The following is an 18,966-nucleotide window of genomic DNA, read 5'->3' as shown; positions in this document are numbered from 1 at the left end:
CACTGAAAATAACCAAATCGTCAAGTCGGATCAAAATAGCCAATCAAAATTCACTACCTACTCTAAAATCTCATTCTGCTAAAGTGAACATTTTTCTCTTTACAGATGTGACCATAAGCTGTGGATATATAAAAAAAAAAAAAAAAAAAAAAAAAAAAAACTCATTAGCTCCACTGTCTTACTAAAAATACACTTTTAAAAAGATTGAAAATACATAAATTTGGGGAAAAAAAAAAAAAAAAAAAAAAAAAAAAAACGCGAAAAAAAAAAAAAAAAAAAAAAAAAGTGAAGCGACACTTTCGTCTGTAGGAGGCGATAGTGAACGATTTCCTGTTTGCTTTGCTTTTATTTTGTTTCGTTTCATCACGTGCTAATCTCTGCATATTGTTCATATGACACTTGTTTTTTCCTTTGCATTGTCACAATACACTGAAAATAACCAAATCGTCAAGTCGGATCAAAATAGCCAATCAAAAAATTCACTACTCCTACTCTAAAATCTCATTCTGCTAAAGTGAACATTTTTCTCTTTACAGATGTGACCATAAGCTGTGGATATATATAAAAAAAAAAAAAAAAAAAAAAAAAAAACTCATTAGCTCCACTGTCTTTACTAAAAATACACTTTTAAATCTTGATTTAGGTCATATATATAAAAGGGGACCTCTACAACAAAAAAAAAAAAAAAAGGGGATAACATGCGTTTCCTAACAATATTTGAAATCAAAGTTTATTTAAAAAAAAAAAAAAAAAAAAAAAAAAAATTATATAGTTTGTGTGTTATGGTGACTTTAGTAGACCATTAGAATGGCGCTTTGAATTTGAGCACAGGCTTCCGATGCGCGATACTTGTGCGTCGTCCTACCATGACAGCATGGCGGCTTCTCTTCTGGTGTGAACAGGTAGGTGGATAGGATTGTCCACATTTACGTAATAATTTAGACACCATTACCCCTCATTATACCTTAGTCATTTTTGCAAATATACCTTAACAGCATATTTCCTCAAAGTTTCAAGCCAAACAAAATGGATTCAAATTAATTTATTGTAAGATTCATAAAACACATTTAGACATTAAAAAAACAAAAAACAAAAGTAAAACCACATAGAACATGCACTTACAAAGATTTTAAACTAAAAATGAATCTCATTTTGAAATGTTCATACAACTCCGTGTTGCAGTTACATAACTGGAAAGCAGGCATACTCGGCGATGCCACACATGTTGTTCTGGTTTCGGGCTATACGGATGTAGCCACCATCTCCAAAATGGGTACCCCAACTGTTAAAGTAGAACAAAATCAGCATTTGTATTTTCTCCAATGTTTAGTTTCACAGATGTTCTGCGTTTACAAGCCTTTGAGGGGGGTACACTTCAAAAATCAAAATACCAAGTCAATTTATGGTCACAAATCTTAATTGTTCTGATTGTACCTGTTTTTGACCAGCCAAAAGTCCTGTCCAGCAGTCGCACCATATCCCACAGCCAGCACTGCATGGTTTACTTTTTTTGTACAGGTTGGGTCATTGTAAACTCCTGCGGTGTACAGATGTGAGAACAGCATTTTACTTATATATAAAAATAATAATCCCACACACCACTTAAAACAAACCCTTATTACAAACATTTGAGATCTGGTACTCCATCTGATAGAAACAGAATTCTCACCACTGCGGTACAGGATAAACTGAGGGCGGGTGGCATCAATGGCCACTGAAATGGGCCCGACACTGGCCAAAGCCTGCTTCAGGGCCTCTTCATCTCCCTGAGAGACGAAATAGTACTTTGTGCAGTTGGCTGCGTGCTGGGATGGATTGTATCTGCACTGCCCTTGCTGTAGGACACATTAGATTATGCATTAGACCCATAATTATGGATTACAGTATTTAAAAAAAAAAAAAAAAAAAAAAAAAAAAAAAAAAAAAAAAAAAAAAAAAAAAAAAATCCACACCACCTCACATACTCAAACCATGAAGTGTCAATTTAACAATGTAGAGAAAAATGCTCTAAATGGGTATGGCCCAGATTTTGTGGTAACAGGCCTTGTCCCATCTAATGGTGCCAAATAATTGTGCATATCCCTCACTCACACAACTTACCTTTCCTTCATAAGGGTAAGATGACTCTGAGTCTATTCCTCCATTATCAATAACATACTGGAAAGCAGAACTCATAAAACCGCCATTGCAGCCCTTGTTGCCGTAACTGGAGGAACAGTCCACCAGATTCTGAGGACTGAGGTCGACCAGCTTTCCGGTGGCCTTCATCAGCTGACCTTCAAGAGCCCCAACAGAGCTGAATGCCCAACACGAACCACATGCACCCTGAAAAGAAAAGCAGCATGTTAGAACAGGAAACAAGAACTTAACGGATTGTAAAGCTGCAGAAACGGCATTGACCAATTCGTTTTTAGTTGTTGGTTTCTGAATTTCCAAATCAGAGGAAGTTACATGAAAGGGGAAATAAACTCCCTCAAACACTGATGAAAACAAAGTGAGATTTAAAAAAAAAAAAAAAAAAAAAAAAAAAAAAAAAACCACTACTGTCTGTTCTGACAGAGAATGTTGTCAATTCACTTGACATCATGAGAGCAACACACCTGCATCTTCACACTGGAGACATATCCCTTCTCTCTCCAGTCTAGGGAGTCAGGAACAGGAGCCCCAGAAGAGCCCACAAAATTCATCGTTTGCCTCTTATAGTTAGGAGGGACGCGAGTCGTGGCGAATGATTGCAGGATCTCCTCTGTTGTCTGGGAATCAAAGTGACAAAGAAAATAAGGTCAGGATAAAGTTACATTATAGCTGCATAATTTATAGATACCAATTATAAAAAATGTACAAGATAAAAAGCTGTTTTTAGTAAAGAAAAAAACAAATATAGCCACAAGTAGCAATGACGGGCCAAAGCCCCAGTGGCTTTAGAAGAACAGTGGAAAGTGGGCATGAGCATTTAACCTTCTTACAGTCTGGTTGTTAGTGTTACAGCAATGAAAGGGTTACTCTAGAACGGTGCTTCCCAAACCTGTCCTGGAGGCCCCCCTGCCCTGCAAATTTTGTATGTCTCAATTATCCTGATTCCACTCATCAACAGAGATCGCAAGAACTAAATTGGGCATGTCTGATTAGGGAGACATACAAAATGTGCAGGGTAGGTTTGGGAAGCACTGCTCTAGAACATCAAGGGTGCGAAACACAGAAAAGGAGTGATATACAAAACATTTAAATGATCTACAAGAAGGCTTATAGATCTTAAATAACTATATTGACAGTAGAGTATATAGTCAACTGATGGCATGCATTTGCCATCATAATTGTTAGAAACCCAAAAAGGATTAGGCTTGAAAGAGCCATCCTATGACCAGTGGACAACCTTAGTATTTCAGACTTCCTCTCATTCTCAATATCCTGAGATCATGTTGACAGAGTTTGGTAATTGCATGAAAAACCCAGGATTGTGTATAGAACGTTCCAGATCATGCAATTTTAAAATAACTCAATAGTTTAGTTCCTGTTGGGGAGAGCACTAACTGTCAGCACAGTTGTTCAGGCTAATGTGATCTACACGTATATGTGTTGGTGACTGTAGGTCAAATGGTGTGTGCTACAAAGCTTGTTGAAAAGAGACCAATTAAAGGGTGTAGAACCATAAAAATAAAGCAGTATTGCATGCCAGAAGCAAAACTGGAACTTGTGCAAACTGGAAGCTGCTGCATGCAGAGTCACAAATGAAAAACCACACACACCATGTCACCCATGTGGTTCATGCCCAGATCATATGAATGCAGGCCCATGGAGGCCTCCAGGTTGTGAAGGGTGATAAGTTGAATGTTTCTCTCCCACAACTCCCTCCTGCCCAGTTCTTCAACCTGCAACAAACAACATTCACATTACAGGGATCACGTGACATGTTGTGAGACTGCCATCACTGCATTTATAACGGATATCCTTTGTAAAGCCTTCCAGTTCAAAGACAGACATTTTTATACAACTCCAATAAATGGACAGAATCAACACCACTTCAAACAATAATGAACTATTCTACAGTCACAAACACAATCAAAACAGCATTATGAAAGTAAATCTAAGATTAGCTTTTGGATCTTAAAGATACTTGTGAAATTCAGTCTCACCTTACTGGAGTAAAACTTGTTATGCGTTTTCTTCCACAACTCCCAGTGCTGGTCTAGATTTGTGCTGAAATGGGCCAGTGCTGTGCTACAACACACGACAAACAGCAAGCTCCCGAGCATCATGGCCTGACAAGCACAAAACGTCCCATCAGTTCCTGACATGCAATCAACATTTAGTGTTCATATCTATTGAGTGAATCACATGGGAAGTCTGATTTTTCTATAAAATGAAACAGAAAGAAGAAATTCTGAGTAAAATAACAGGGAAAAAAAACTGGTAAAAAAAAAAAATAAATAAAAAAAAAAAAAAAAAAAAGGAACTGGTTGAAACCAGTAACTGATAAGACTTCATAAAGCCAGACATTGGGTTTTTACAGACTCCCCAAAATGCGCTATACTTATGTAAACCTGAGCAATTGCTTGATTCTTCCTGTATCATGACATCAAGTAGGCTATTATATCTCGGGTCGTTTTACAAGCCCAATTTTAATCTTAAAAGACAAAAAGGAGTTTTAACCAGAGATTAAGGAGACAAAAATGGCGATTTCAAAGGCTGACCACTCAAACCAAACAAGAGAACACACTGGCCAGAACAAGGAAGAAACGGAAATTAAACTAACACCGGTGTTTGATCGACTTCATCTGATCCTTCATTCCACGACACATACACACGACAATTAACTTTTTTTTTTCTTTCTTTCTTTTTGAGCGTTTTCACTTTAAACCCAAACGTTACTACAGACAAGTAATAAAACACTGGAAACGTTTGAGATCGCTTTGAGGAAATGGCCTCATAAAACCAGTCACCACCTTAATTAAAACCGAAAGAGAAACTTTTTGGGAGGAAAAACCCGACAAAAGATTAAACACATAAAAGTGAACATTAACAACAAAACAAAAATGAACTAACGTGTCTCGTCTCACCTGTGCACTCTCTTTAAACTGCACTTCTGGTGGTCTGTAGAGGAGGTGATGATAAACGTCTCGGGTTCCTGGTTTCTGGTTCCTACTTTTATTTTGTTCTATCACGTGCTAATCTCTGTTTTGTTGTGATATGGCACAGGTGGCTTTGAAAAAAAACAAAAAAACATTTAGCCTATATTTAATGTAATCAAATATAAAAATGTAATTATTAACTAAAATGTAATTAATTTAGTAAATACAATCATAACATGTAATGTTTTGATTAATACAATAATTCAAGAATACAAGTTATTAAATATGTCAGTTAATCAAATGATAAAACATAACAATATATATACTAACCTATTATTAATATTAAAAATAATTATATTCATATGCAAAATGTGTCCGAGGCTTTAATTAATAGGCTAGTTTTGTAAATTTATATTGTTCAATTAAATATTAATAATAATAATAATAATAATAATAATAATAATAATAATTACAGCCTTCAGCTGACCTGCTTACTGAACTGTTAAAGACAGATGTCTATTACGATTAGTGGAAATACACCTCCATTTCAAGAAGATGTCTAGGTAGGCTCTAGGTTCTGAGTTTCACATGGATCGGAAACGAGAACGTTGCTTTGTCTACGTCCTTTCTCATATCTTGTGTTTGGGTCGCCATCTAGCGGAATTTATATTATTCCTCAAACGATGCACAGTAACTATTTTTCATTTTAGACGAAATATATAATACTTGATTACAACCTGGTAATTGAGGCCCACACCCATAATAGTATTTTATTACATGATATATGAAAGTATACAGGAAACAGGAAGAGGAAATCATGTGGTTAAACACTACTCAAGCATGCAAGCACATGACATATAAAACACCTGCTGGCCTGGTATCTGGCTTTGAGTGTGTATATGCCACAAGGTTTTAGGTCCTAAATGAGCATGTTGTGCTTAGAATGACGTTTCTTACCTTAAAGGTTATAGCCTAAAGGCCATGTAACCACTGCGGGACTGGAACAACTGGCAGCATGACCTAATTTTTCCATTCATGAAGCATTTGCTGTTCACTTATAAAATCATCATCACGAGCTGACAAATATTTGTGCTGACCTGGTGCTGATTTTGACTGAAATAATATAGCTGCATTTAAAATGATTAAATGTGTGCCGATTAGGGGAATTCCTAGTTAATATTAGAACTTACAGGTCATGCTGAGTGATAAATGATGATTATCTTTTGTCTCTCAGAAAAGAGAATTTTGTGGATTCTGAATATGGTGTTTCCAGAACATCCATCAGTTCGTGTCACACTGATGTGGTCTGTGGTTATATTTTGGAATAAAAGCTCTGTGAAACATTTACTAGGCCTACAGCTTTCAATCATTTGGATAGTACACAAACAAACATGCAGAACTGAAAGTGGAGTGTTCAGCATTGACCATTTTAAATAGTCATGTTACATTTCACACCATGCAAAGCTTTCTGAAATTAATTCTTATTTAAACGATAAATGTATATTAATGCCTCTGACATCCAGAGGCCTCGAGCAAAGAAGCCTACAGAGGTCTACATGAATGCATTGCTGAAGTTTTTATTCATCATCTTCAATTTTGTAATTGTGTCATTTTGTAATTATTTCTCACAAATATTACTTTGTTTCTTTTTACATAGGCTATGTTTACATTTGCAGTGTACTTTCTTGTTATTTGTACATCACAAAATTAAGTATGTAATAAAATATATAGCACTTGACATTTGCATTTGTAAAACATAAATTTGCAATTAAAAGAAGGTAAAGTTATTTGTTTATGAGCGTAATTTTGATGTAAAGTCCAAGTTCAGAGATTTTAACTGGCAGTTATTGAATGTGAAGATATGGGTACAAGATACAAGAAGAAAAGGGTAAAGCTGGGTCACTCATCTGGGGAATGGGGAAGTGGTTCAGTTATGGTCATATGATTTCATACCACTGAACACATAACTGTCATGACTTTTGTTCAAACAGCCCAGACTTACACAGTTTAGTTTTTAGTTCAGTATGTTGTTTCTTTTCTTGACTTCTCTTAGTTTCATTTTCCCAAAACAAAGGCTCTGATGCTTTCTATTCCACCTCAACACAATTAAAACGCTTCATACATAAGTCTTCATACCCAAGGGTACTTCGTATAGATACCATGGTTTAAGGATGAGTTATATAAATATGGTTTGGCATTGATATTTTATTCTCTGAATGTAATTTATCATATATAATGTTTCTGTATAGAGGTGTGATATTGACTTGGTATTAACTGTGTTAGTGTGATAAGCATATGATTGAGCCTCATTGAAGTAACATTTATGAATATTTATGGAAATGACATTGAGATACTTTTACCCAAATATGATGTACCCAAAATTAAACATTTTATTTAATATTTCAACAAAAAAAATCTTGGTAATCTATATAATCAAAACATCATAAAACAAGTATTTCAAAGATCAGATCCCACCAGGGGAATAAAAAAAAATGTTTAACAAGACTGTATACACAATATCAAAATTTCCCTTATGAATTTCAAATATTGCACAAAACAGTTTCAACTGCACAAATTGATGGGATTAAGAATGAGACATCTAATACACACGAGGAAAATACACTCAACCTTGTGGTATTCAAATCAACTGCATCTTTAAGAGAGTGTTTCCCCAATCATTATTTAATGCTGGAGCACACTGATAATGATCGAGTCCCTTTTGTTATTGGTCAACAGCAGACAAGTTTGGTCCGATGTGTACTCCTTACTTCCAGCTCTCACATGACAGGGTAACTGGCCAGGTTGGCAATGCCACATGCATTGTTACGGTTACGAGCCATCAGGACGTACCCCTTCTTCCCCCAATCTTCACCCCAACTTCAAGAAAAGAAACAAAAAACTAAAGGATTAGGAGAATTTTACACTATTACATGTTGAATATGACAACATGGAAATGTATTTATTTATTTTTTTACTTACATGTACATTTTATTAACATATTAATTTATTAACATTTTCATTCATTGTTAATTTTAAATATTATGATTTTATTTAAATGTAATAATTTATTTAGTATTTTAACCATGCTGAGCTCTGCTTCCAGCATATTTTCCTTACCTGTTCTTCACAATCCAGTACTTTTTGCCTTTCAGTGTGACTCCGTAGCCAACAGCTAGAACTGCATGGTTGATATCGTCTTTGTTGCAGTTGGGATCATAGTACACACCTAGAAATGGATTTTGGATAAAATAGGGGGTCAAGATTTTAGTCTTATCCTTCACTATAAAAGTTTCAGCAGAACAACAACAACAAAACACTTTGTAGATGATATGTTAAGTACCGCTTTTGTAGTACAGGAAGGTGGATTGCATGGCGTCTATACCCACTGATACAGGTCCCACCTTTGCCACAGCGGAAGTCAGTGCCCTCTCATTACCCTGAGGAATTTCTTTATACCCTTTACATGTGGTCGCTCTCCCTGAGCTGTTGTAGGCACACTGCTGGTCCTGCAGGGGGCAGTAGGAGATAAAAATCATGACTGTCAACAGGTTTTTTTTTCCTAGGACACATTTCTCTAAACTTAGTTCACTTTTTCCAAATTCTCCATGCAGATCGCCTTACCAACTGGCAGCTTTGCACATTCCAAATTCCACTAAAACAACCAAATTACTTAATATGGGTCTCAAATCAAGTCATTCTTCCATAAGAGTAGCAATAGTTGTCCCTCAACAAACACTGTTTGTCACTCACTAAACAGTGCTCAAAAAAATTAATAACAGTGTAGTTTGAAAGGTATAGTCATTGACTGCATCTAGTGTCAAAGCAATGGAAAAACCTCATTTGAATTTCAACCAAATAACTTCCAAATTTAACATTGGTTAAAATTTTAACCATTCGCTGATTTTTTTTTTGTTGTTGTTTAGCAACACACACACACACACACACACACACAAACACACACACAAAACATTTTGCCCTCTGAGTCATTTAGTATAAGGCTGTCTCTTACCATTCCAACATAGGGGTAGCTTTCCTCTGAATCAATGCCTTGGTTGTCACTGACGTATTTGAAGGCCTTTGTCATATATCCTCCACCACAGCCGTCATTTTCAGTCACACAGTCCACCAGGTTCTGAGGACTGAGGTCCACCAGCTGACCTTTGGTCTTCTTCAGCTGACCTTCCAAAGCCCCAGCAGAGCTAAAGGCCCAGCATGAGCCACATGAACCCTGAGTGAGAGATAAAAAAAAACACTAGACAGCCTAAAACACTTGAATACTGGTGGAGAAATTATATTTTTGACCACTGGATGGCGCTAAAGTACAGTGATAACTAGTTGGCTTGAAACAACAGATAATATGGATCGTAGAGGCTAACCCTCATTCTGTGGAAATTTGTGTGTGAAAGCACTTGAGGATGAGGATAGGGTTGATCATGTGAGAGTTTCTCAGAATGAGGAAATATTACCGCAATATTACTGAAACATTTTGTTATTTCCTCACTTGGTTCTTGACAGAAGTGACGTATCCCAGTTTACGGTAGTCGATAGATTTGGGCAACTTCTCCAACGTGTCATCAGGCAAGTATGTGTTCGCTGTGTCCCGGTACATGGGCATTTGAAGTCCCATGACTTTCTCTGCCACTTCTTCTAGTGTCTGCAGAGAGATAAGCATTGGACAAAAAACTTCAATCAAATAGCTGACCAACCCTCAAAAAAGCTATCAAGTTGGATCTAGTTTCGGTAAACATGCCTTTGTAATACATTATTGATGGAACATTGCTGTTGTCATGTATACACTGCAAACAGGTTTAGCAAAGCAAGATTGTGACATCTTAAACTTAAAGGGGCTGGATCACACATATGCAGATGTTTTCTAACATGTAAGACTGGCAAATATTTGTAAAACAATACATTCAAAATTTTACAGCAGCAAAATATTAGCAAATTGAATTAGGGCACTTACCATATCTCCAAAATGGTTCATGCCCAGATTATAGGTATGAATCCCCAGTTCATACTCTTTGTTATGGGCTTCAATAAATAGCATGTTCTTCTCCCAAATCGCCCGTCGAATAGACTCTTCATTCTGTCCACCATAAAACACATGTAAACACTTGGCTCAAGTGCTTGATTCTCAAACTGTATGTACAGTAAACCATCAACTGATGATACATTGCATGAACCTGAACGTTATATTAATTTGAATAATAGAGAACTTGTATTTTAGCCAGAAGCAACGGTTTGAAGGTAAAAATATCTTGACGGATTTGATTATTACAAACATGCAGCATTTTGCTTCACAAAGAATTAATTGATGTACTGAAGTCATGTGGATTAGCTTACTTGATGTTTATTGCTATGTTTTATCAGCTGTATAAACTCATTCTGACGGCACCCATTGACTGCAGAGGATCCATTGATGAGGAAATTATGTAATGCTAAATTTCTCCAAATATCTTTCAGTGAACAAACATACTCACCTAAATCTCGGATGGCCTATGGATAAATGTTTAGCACATTTTTAATTTTTTTTTTGGTTGAACTATTTCTTCAATGCATCTTTATAATGCATGGCACCTTTAGGTGAGGATTTAGGTGGAATTTGCACCTAATACTTAAAACTCTTTAAAATAACTTACCAATCCTAAGGCTGTAAGATTTTCTTTTCTTTTTTTCTTTTTTTCTTTTTTTATATATTGAGCTGCAGTGCATGTAAAAACACAGAGCTCTTAGAAAGGGACTTAGCCAATACATTCCAATCAATGTAGTCATACAAATACAAGCTAGTTTTCCTCTCTTTTTTTTTTTTTTTTTTACCAGAGAAGAGAGAAACAGATGGCTTTTTTCATGAAAACACTAACCCAATCTAGTTCATTAACTCTATTGGCACACTAAGGAAACTAATATTATTGTATTGTCTTCATAGGCTTTTACTCACCAGGCCATTGTACTCCCTATTGTGGGTCAGTTTCCAGCTCTCCCAGGCCTCATCCAGTGTGAAATTCTCCAAAGTGTGAGCTAGTCCACACCACACCACCAGGAGTAGGCTGATTCCACCAAACGCATACATTATGCCCTGACAAACAGACCTACAGTCAGAGGTGTAAAGCCACACTGTACACTATATCACGCCAGGGGCGCTCTTGCAACATATGTGGCATGATAACTGTGAACCACAAACAAAAACGAGTGAACCTTCACCGCAGTGAAACTTATTCAGTCAGTTCAGAGGAATAAGAATTAAGTGGTGTTTTCTGAAATGAGCTAGAAGAAATTTACCGTGTTAAATAAATAAAAAAAATAAATAAAGTTTTTTAAAGTTTTCATGAACAATGAAAAGAAAGCAAAAGTGATTGCAACAAAGCTGCACCCACAACATTTTACAAGTATTAAAACATGCGTTTACAACACTTTACATATAAACAATGCAAAAAATTTAAGACGAGTTAAAAAGAAAACAGCGTGCGAATGAGGAACCTCGGTTACCTGGATGATTTCCAGAAGTTCAGAACAAAAGATGGATGCTGGTATGGAACTGGGTTAGTGGACGACCTCTTTATATGCTGAAGTTTTGAGGAAGCTGCTCCTGTTGCGAGAAAAGGAGGAAGACCCGCTTCATCTGGAATCGTTTAAACACCAGCTCAGAGCGATGATGTCAGGAGTCAGGTTACAGTTTTAGGAAAAGTGGGAAGTTGGGAATAGTGTGAAAGAGATTTGTATTTGAAATTAAAATTAAATGTACTAAAACCAACACTACCAACAACAGAAATTATAATATGTTAGAGATACCTTTTAGCTTTAAATGTTGTGAAATCATGTGCATTTACAGTTGCCAGAAAAACAAATTTGCAAACTGTAGCAATTCATTCCTTATTATTATTACATGACCATTAGTTTTACATAATGCATTTGCTGCAGCTTTTCCTTTATGTTCCTAAACTGCTTAAATTATCTCTAAAGTCTTGGGAATTGCTTACTGACAGCAGTTTTGATTCTTGCCATTGATTCTCATTAGCATTTAAACCTTTGAGCAGGCTAGATGGTCTTAGTCACACTAACAAAAAAAAACGTTCACCCAGCATTTCAGGGCATTTTTTGTTATGATCCTGCAAAAGGACGGATGTGATTAAGTAATGCACATTTTCTCATCTTGGAGACTGTAACCTTATACATTCATCAGCTAACATTTTCAGCGGTTATTTTTTCAATTTTTCCAAATTTTTATTTTTCTTATTTTCTTTTCTTTTTTTTTTTCTTTTTTTTTTTTTGCTGGCATAAAAAAAAGACAATCAGCTGACTTCAAACTCAACTGATTTAATGGTATCAATAAAAGGTATCTCTTTCTAAGCTTCGTTTTCCTAGGGCCATGCAAGCTTGTCATGAACACTTCCGCTTGTTAGTCAACAACCTGTGCAGTGTGTCACTACATGATGTCTATGTGAAAATTGTCCCATGATGTCTACTGTATAGGCATGCGGTCAGCACTAAGATATAAATGTATGTCGAGGGAAGTCCCCTAATGTTAGTTGTTCACACTATGTGCAGATTACTCACAAACATACAAGCAAACCCATAAATAGCACAGGCCAAAAGCAGCACAGCCTGCTGACATGGTGACAAGCCTGAGAAGACTAAATTTAAGAATGTATTCAGCTTTGTTTATGGGAAACAAAAAAAGTGTGTCCCAGATGTATTTATCTTAAAAACTTGGATTGGATTAGTCAGATTTGCACAAATTGTTTGTAGACATAGTAGTTATTAATTTTAATTTATTTTCACATTATTCACCAAATGTACAAACTAGTCAATAACATAATACCCCAGCACTTCAATAAACCCAACAAATTTTTTTCCCCCCAGTGTAGCAAGAAAGATACTTCAGATACTTACTGTGCATCTCATTTACTGCAGTTTCTCAGTAAAACACAGTGTTCACTGGAATTAATTTGATATTATTACATTTTAAACTGCAATACCTTTTTTAGGATTGACTTTGACCGGATACATTAAATGATTGAAGCATTTTTTCGTAATACACACCTGCTCATTCATGCTTTAAAAAACTTTTGGCTTTTTTATCGTTCATCTGATCCTGATCAGAGCCAGCATTGTGTGTGTGTGTGTGTGTGTTCAAGTGTGTTTTTGCTACAGCATTAAGGATTAAGCCTTATATATCTCTTTAAAAAATTTGTGAGTGCAGATATTTTCAGTGTGAACACAATTAAATTGTTGTGAAATTATTTTGTACAATAAACAAAGAATTAACACTACAAACAAATGCTCAAATAAACACAAAACACTGCAATGCAATCATATGAACCTGATTAAATATAAAAAAATATCTCAGGTATTAATTTAAATACATTATTTTTGTATTAATATAAATTCTTAATAGCTCCAGCATGACAAATGTTCAGTCTCATTACAAAGCAAAAAAATAAAATGAAATAAAAAACTCCTCCTTTACTCAGCTAGCTGTTAGCAGCAAACTCTACATCTGTTTCCTGTTACTTTACATTCCAGTCTAACCACAAAACTGAAGAAACTCAGCATGCCTTGCTGCAGTCATATGTCTGCTCCCATGACTGTCACGAGACTTTTGATTCAAAGTTTTTTTTTTTTTTTTTTTTTTTTACAGTTTATTGTTCAGACTGAGAGCTACATAGCCATGCATCAAATTTCCCTTTTTTGTGGGCACTATTGTATATGTCCTAAACACTACCTAGTCTGGAAACACTTAAATACCTATTTTTCACATTTTAGTTTAATAGTAAAGTCATCAAAACTATACAAATGGCAGGTTCGAAAGACCGAAAGATGTTTAACAAATCAAGACTATTAAATGAAGTTAACACTCTGGATTTCTTTCAGCCAGCCTCATGAGGGGCATTCTACGATGTTTTCTTTAAACATTATTAAACGTGATTCCATGAGCAAATATTTGCATGTGATGCCATATCACATGCAAATATTGTAATATGGCATCACAATTGCCATATCACAATATGATTGTTGTTGACTTCAGGAGAGTGCACACTCAGCATGCTCCACTGACCATCAACAGTGCGAATTCCTGGGTGTGCACATCACAGAGGACCTCTCCTGGACTGAAAACACAGCAGCACTGGCCAAGAAAGCACAGCAGCGTCTCTTCTTCCTCCGCAAACTGAGAAGAGCCAGAGCCCTGGCCCCCATCATGTGCACCTTCTACAGAGGCACCATCGTGAGCATTCTAACGAGCTGCATCACTGTGGTATGGTGCCTGCAACGCGTCCTGCCAGAAGCCCCTTCAACGCGTAGTGAGAGCAGCTGAGAAGATCATTGGTGTCTCTCCGCCCCCACTTCCAGGACATTTACAGAACCCATCTCACTTGCAAAGCCCTCTGCATTGCAGGTGATTCGACACACCCATCAGACAGCTTCTTCAGTCTGCTGCCATCAGGGAGGAGACTGCGGAGTCTCCAGGCCAGGACCAGCAGACTGAAGGACAGCTTCATTATCAGGAACTCGCTCCCAAACTTGCCTCCCCTTCCCTCTTCTGCCCCAGACCACTGAACCCACCCCCCCCCCCCACCACCAGATCCCGCATCCCCAGGTCCTTCAACTCCCCTCTCCCACTAACATACGGTGACATGGACCAGTCACTTTGTGCAGCATTGGTCTGCTCACTACCTCATTCAGCATAGAACTGGTCATTCTACTACCTCTTCAGTCAGTTTAAATAAAACAACTGCTCTCTGAGCCCTTTGTCACTTTAATCAGACTGAATAAGCTTTTTTGCACTATAAATCTTTTTATCTGCACTTCACTGGTTTGCACTCTATCTGCCATGTGTGCCATGTGTGTTATTTAACTTTATTTTTATTTTTTTACATGCCCTTATTTGTATAGTTGTATTTTATATTTTATATTTGATCTGTAACTATCTGGATTTTTAGGCTCTACTGTTAGTGTTATCTGTATAAACCATGGATCTGAGAGTTATGCAGTTTCAATTCTCTGTATGTATGTACTGTACATGTGGAAGAATTGACAATAAAGCAGACTTGACTTGACATTTTTAATGGGAGTTTTTAATTAATATTTGTAGTATTTTCATAGTTAAATATTACATTCTATATTTTTATTTTATTATGAGTAAAAAAGTGCTGAAGCAGAAGCACTCCATTCATAAATCCCATCACAGGAGCTTGTTTCTGTTTTCCCAGTGTCACCACCATTGATGCACAGATGTCCACATGCTGGGGATTAGAGTTAAGACACATAGTGGCCTGGCAAACTATACATTATTGCAGCGTGACAACCAGTCTTTGAAGAGCAAGAGCACATTCACAATTTCAAAACTGTCCCATCTGCCACGTGCACAGGGATCTGAGGGTTTGTGATGGCAGGATTTGACCAATACAGATCAGTGTGCATCCCGTCTTACTCTAAGCTAAGGTCAGTTTGGCATTTAAAAAGGCAAGTCAAGAGATTGTTGTGTCAGATGATACACAGAAAAATATAGAGAGAGAAATATTCCGCTGGGAATGATGTAGTAGATTTCAGAAGGTTGTGCTGGGATACGAGATAAATATCCTTTGACAATCCTTTTTAAATGTACAACAAACAGCAGTAAGGCTTTGTTTACAACATTGAAGGAAAAAAATAAATAAATAAAAAATAACAGCAAATAATCCCAGTTCCTGGCTTTATACCAGACCAAGCTCTGCAGAAGACATTTTAGAAAAAAAGAGAAAACGGTCCACTTTACTTAAAGCTATAGTAAATGCATTGGAATGCATTTCACAATCACATGAATATTTGTAACCACAGATAATACATTATAATACTTATCAATTAATTGTTACCCTGTGCATTTTAAATTAGGTTATAATTAATTACAACAAGATATTACAATGTACATTATGAATGATTATACCATTTAATAACCCTTTATAATGCATTATACAAAGGCTTTAAGTAAAGTGTTACTGAAAAACACACTCTGAATGAGAAATTAATTATTAAAGTGCTCTCATTTATAGAATTTTCTGACAAAACAAACTGTCAGACAGTGGCAACATATGTTGTTATAATTTAATATTTTATAGATTAATGAATAATGTTTAAATATTACTAAAGGCTAAATATACACATAAATATCTAAAGATAGGTACATATGGTATATTCAAAGATATTTTAAGAAGTGCTAGCTTAAGCTGAACATGCAAACAAGCAAAGACAAATAGTTTCTGAAACAAACATGTGCAACACAACAACACACATAGGCTTTTTAAACCTATTCAGCCCCAGTCTTTATCTCAGTTAGATTTTTTTAGATTCGATTTTTTTGCATAAATAAATAAAGACTATATTATATTATATTATGTTATATTATATTATATTATATTATATTATATTATATTATATTATATTATATTATATTTTATACTTAAAAAAATGTATATAATAATCACTTGTTCATGGTGTGTGTGTGTTCACTGCTGTGTGCACTTTGGATGGGTTAAATGCAGAGCACGAATTCTGAGTATGGGTCACCATACTTGGCTGTATGTCACGTCACTATACTGGTCACTGGTAACTAGACTACAGTACGATGAAAAGACAAAAGGTTTGTCAAAATAGGCCAGTCTTGTTGTGATGTATTACTTTCATGAAGTTTAAAGAACTTAGAGCTCTTAAATGAGGATAAAGGTGAATGTTTCCTATATTAGAGACGTTTCTGCTCTCAGTCCCTTCCTTCATTTGAAATGTTTTCCCTCTAGTGGCCAGATTTAATTAAAATCCTACAGGCAATGTAGAGGGTGTCTCTGTTCTCCCAAACCACTAATGTGTGCTACTCCAGTGCAGGTATCTCTGTTTCCATTTGACTTGCTCTACCAATGGGTTGTAACAGCCGTAAACAACTATGTGGCAATAAACCTGTTGCCATTAGGGAACATCCTTTTGATGATTGTGAGCAAATGGATGCAGTGTCTATGGCATGACTTGCCTGATTCATTGTTACTGAGACTAAATATCACACATCTGTTATTCATTTGTACACTGGGGCCAGAATTAACATTTGGTTTGTTAGGTGCAATATCTGTCCTCCTCACACAAAAAGAGAATAAAATACAAGATGATGCTTTTATATTAACAGTGCTGGTTAATGTTATGTGATGTCCATTAAAAGGCACTGAAGTTATTTAAGAATATGTGTAGTCTGAAGTGATTGTGTGGCTTTTTCATCCTGGCAAGAGGGCTAAAATAGCTGCCACACTCTGATTAACCACAGAGATGTTTAACACAAGTTATATAACATTGTTGGCTCTCTGGTGAAACTTTGTATATATTAAAATCAAGGGCGAATGGCTACAGTTCTTAAATATTATTTAATAAAAGCTATTTTAGTCCTGCAGTATTACTGGGAGAGATATTAGAGGATATTGGTTGCAGGCCTGCACATCTGACTCAAAGCCTTATGAAAAACAAATAGTGTTTTATCTTTTGTCTCAATTTTCGTCTTAATTGCACTGTATTAGCCATTGCTGTAAAAAATAATACTACAGAAAAAAAAAATTAACAATTGGCCAAGTTACCTTACCCATATAAAGTAAAAAAAAAAAAAGATATAATATATCTATATATATATATATATATATATATATATATATTATATATATATATATATATATATATATATGTTGTGTGAAGGCAGGGAAGAAGATGAGCAGCTCAGGTTTCAGCACTGCAGCAACAATTACCTGGAAATTATAAAAAGGAAGAATTGCTGGGAAAACGGGGGGGGTAAATGGTAAACTCGGACTCCAAGAGGCAGGTTGAGCGAACCACACATGGATGCGAGTCTTACCTGAGGAGGTGATCGGCGGGAGTGAGACGCACGCTGTATTTTGGTCGGGGTGAGTGCGGAAATGTAGATCCACCGGCCTGCAGAAAGTGTTACGAACTGCTGAAGGCGAACTCACAGGATCGCTAATCCATGGGGGTTTGGCTACTCCGGAGAAACCGCTGCCTCCCAAAGAATTTTTTCCTGCCAGTCATGGTCAGCGATTATTTTTACACGCACTCACACCACTAACGCACGCACCTAGTCGCACGCACTTCAACCACACATTCGCGATTCGCTCTAAGTGAACGAATTCGTATTACTGACCTTCATTTCATTTTCCTTTTTGTGTAAATATGACTTTTGTTGGTCAAGAGTAATGAATTAACTAATCCTGTTTTTTTCCTTTTCTTTTATGGACCGCTGATGAGTGTTTTATTTAGAAGAGAATGCTTCGGATCTGCTGATCTTGTTTATTTGACTCATGTGTCGGGAAAACTCAGTTCCTTTAGTTATGTTTGTACATTTTCCTCGACAGATGCCGTTATGAATGCAGGTTGGGGTGGAGGAACAGAACTTAATAGTGAGAGGGATGGGTTGAGTGTCCTTGGAGGCTGCTCTGGTTGTTGGCCTGAAGGGCTAGGTATGCTGTGAGGGACATTAGGTATACTGGCATTACCAGGTTGAAAAGGATACTCCTCTTGTGCGGTAGTCTTGAATGAATATTTTCTATCGATGACATTCATTTGTAAGCCACTGAAGAAAATGAAATCCAACCCTAAAATCACAGCGTATGCAAGTGCCTGGGAGGACAGGATAACAACAGGTAGAGTAAAAGTTCTGTCATGCATATTGATCTGCAATTGAACCCATCCTAATGGGACTTCTGCTTCACCATTTGCTAGGTACGGTGGGCCAAGTGACCAAGGCTTGAGTTCTCCTGGCAAGAAGAGCTTTCTCCACAGGCTTTCATGGATCATGGTATAGTTTGCACCTGTATCCAGAATAGCCTTTCCATACCAACTGCCAATACCGACTGGAATGATAAGCTGTTGAGGAATGATA

At 36.4% G+C, this 18,966-nt stretch overlaps 2 protein-coding genes across 2 annotated transcripts; both read right to left on the bottom strand.

The window, feature by feature from the left end:
* Positions 1–1,027: 1,027 nt before the first annotated feature.
* On the bottom strand, positions 1,028–5,200 carry LOC109084524 (cathepsin S-like). Its single transcript, XM_042741168.1, has 8 exons — positions 5,058–5,200; positions 4,134–4,259; positions 3,747–3,869; positions 2,601–2,753; positions 2,101–2,325; positions 1,670–1,835; positions 1,435–1,537; positions 1,028–1,282 (listed from the first exon to the last, which is right to left on the bottom strand). The coding sequence occupies exons 2-8, from the start codon at positions 4,254–4,256 to the stop codon at positions 1,183–1,185; spliced, it is 993 nt and encodes a 330-aa protein (XP_042597102.1). The 5' UTR covers positions 4,257–4,259; positions 5,058–5,200; the 3' UTR covers positions 1,028–1,182.
* A 2,054-nt stretch (positions 5,201–7,254) lies between these two features.
* Positions 7,255–11,707, bottom strand: LOC109084523 (cathepsin K-like). The gene is made up of 8 exons (XM_042741166.1): positions 11,556–11,707; positions 11,008–11,145; positions 10,033–10,155; positions 9,571–9,723; positions 9,079–9,297; positions 8,410–8,575; positions 8,187–8,295; positions 7,255–7,946 (listed from the first exon to the last, which is right to left on the bottom strand). The coding sequence occupies exons 2-8, from the start codon at positions 11,137–11,139 to the stop codon at positions 7,847–7,849; spliced, it is 1,002 nt and encodes a 333-aa protein (XP_042597100.1). The 5' UTR covers positions 11,140–11,145; positions 11,556–11,707; the 3' UTR covers positions 7,255–7,846.
* Between the last annotated feature and the right edge of the window lie 7,259 nt (positions 11,708–18,966).

This window comes from Cyprinus carpio, chromosome B16 (assembly GCF_018340385.1).
Source record: "Cyprinus carpio isolate SPL01 chromosome B16, ASM1834038v1, whole genome shotgun sequence".
NCBI lineage: Eukaryota > Metazoa > Chordata > Actinopteri > Cypriniformes > Cyprinidae > Cyprinus > Cyprinus carpio.
The sequence above is the reverse complement of the archived record's forward strand: the minus strand, read 5'-3'. Positions and strand labels throughout refer to the sequence as shown.

What these genes read in the sequence shown, in the direction of transcription:
- LOC109084524 (XM_042741168.1), bottom strand. Translation starts at nt 4,256, where the DNA reads ATGATGCTCGGGAGCTTGCTGTTTGTCGTGTGTTGTAGCACAGCACTG. An exon ending in CTTACCCTTATGAAGGAAAG is followed by an intron (nt 1,836 to 2,100) that starts GTAAGTTGTGTG and finishes TGTGTCCTACAG; the next exon opens with CAAGGGCAGTGCAGATACAA. An exon ending in TTTTGGCTGGTCAAAAACAG is followed by an intron (nt 1,283 to 1,434) that starts GTACAATCAGAA and finishes CTACTTTAACAG; the next exon opens with TTGGGGTACCCATTTTGGAG.
- LOC109084523 (XM_042741166.1), bottom strand. Translation starts at nt 11,139, where the DNA reads ATGTATGCGTTTGGTGGAATCAGCCTACTCCTGGTGGTGTGGTGTGGA. An exon ending in TCACTTCTGTCAAGAACCAA is followed by an intron (nt 9,298 to 9,570) that starts GTGAGGAAATAA and finishes TCTCTCACTCAG; the next exon opens with GGTTCATGTGGCTCATGCTG. An exon ending in CTTCCTGTACTACAAAAGCG is followed by an intron (nt 8,296 to 8,409) that starts GTACTTAACATA and finishes ATCCATTTCTAG; the next exon opens with GTGTGTACTATGATCCCAAC.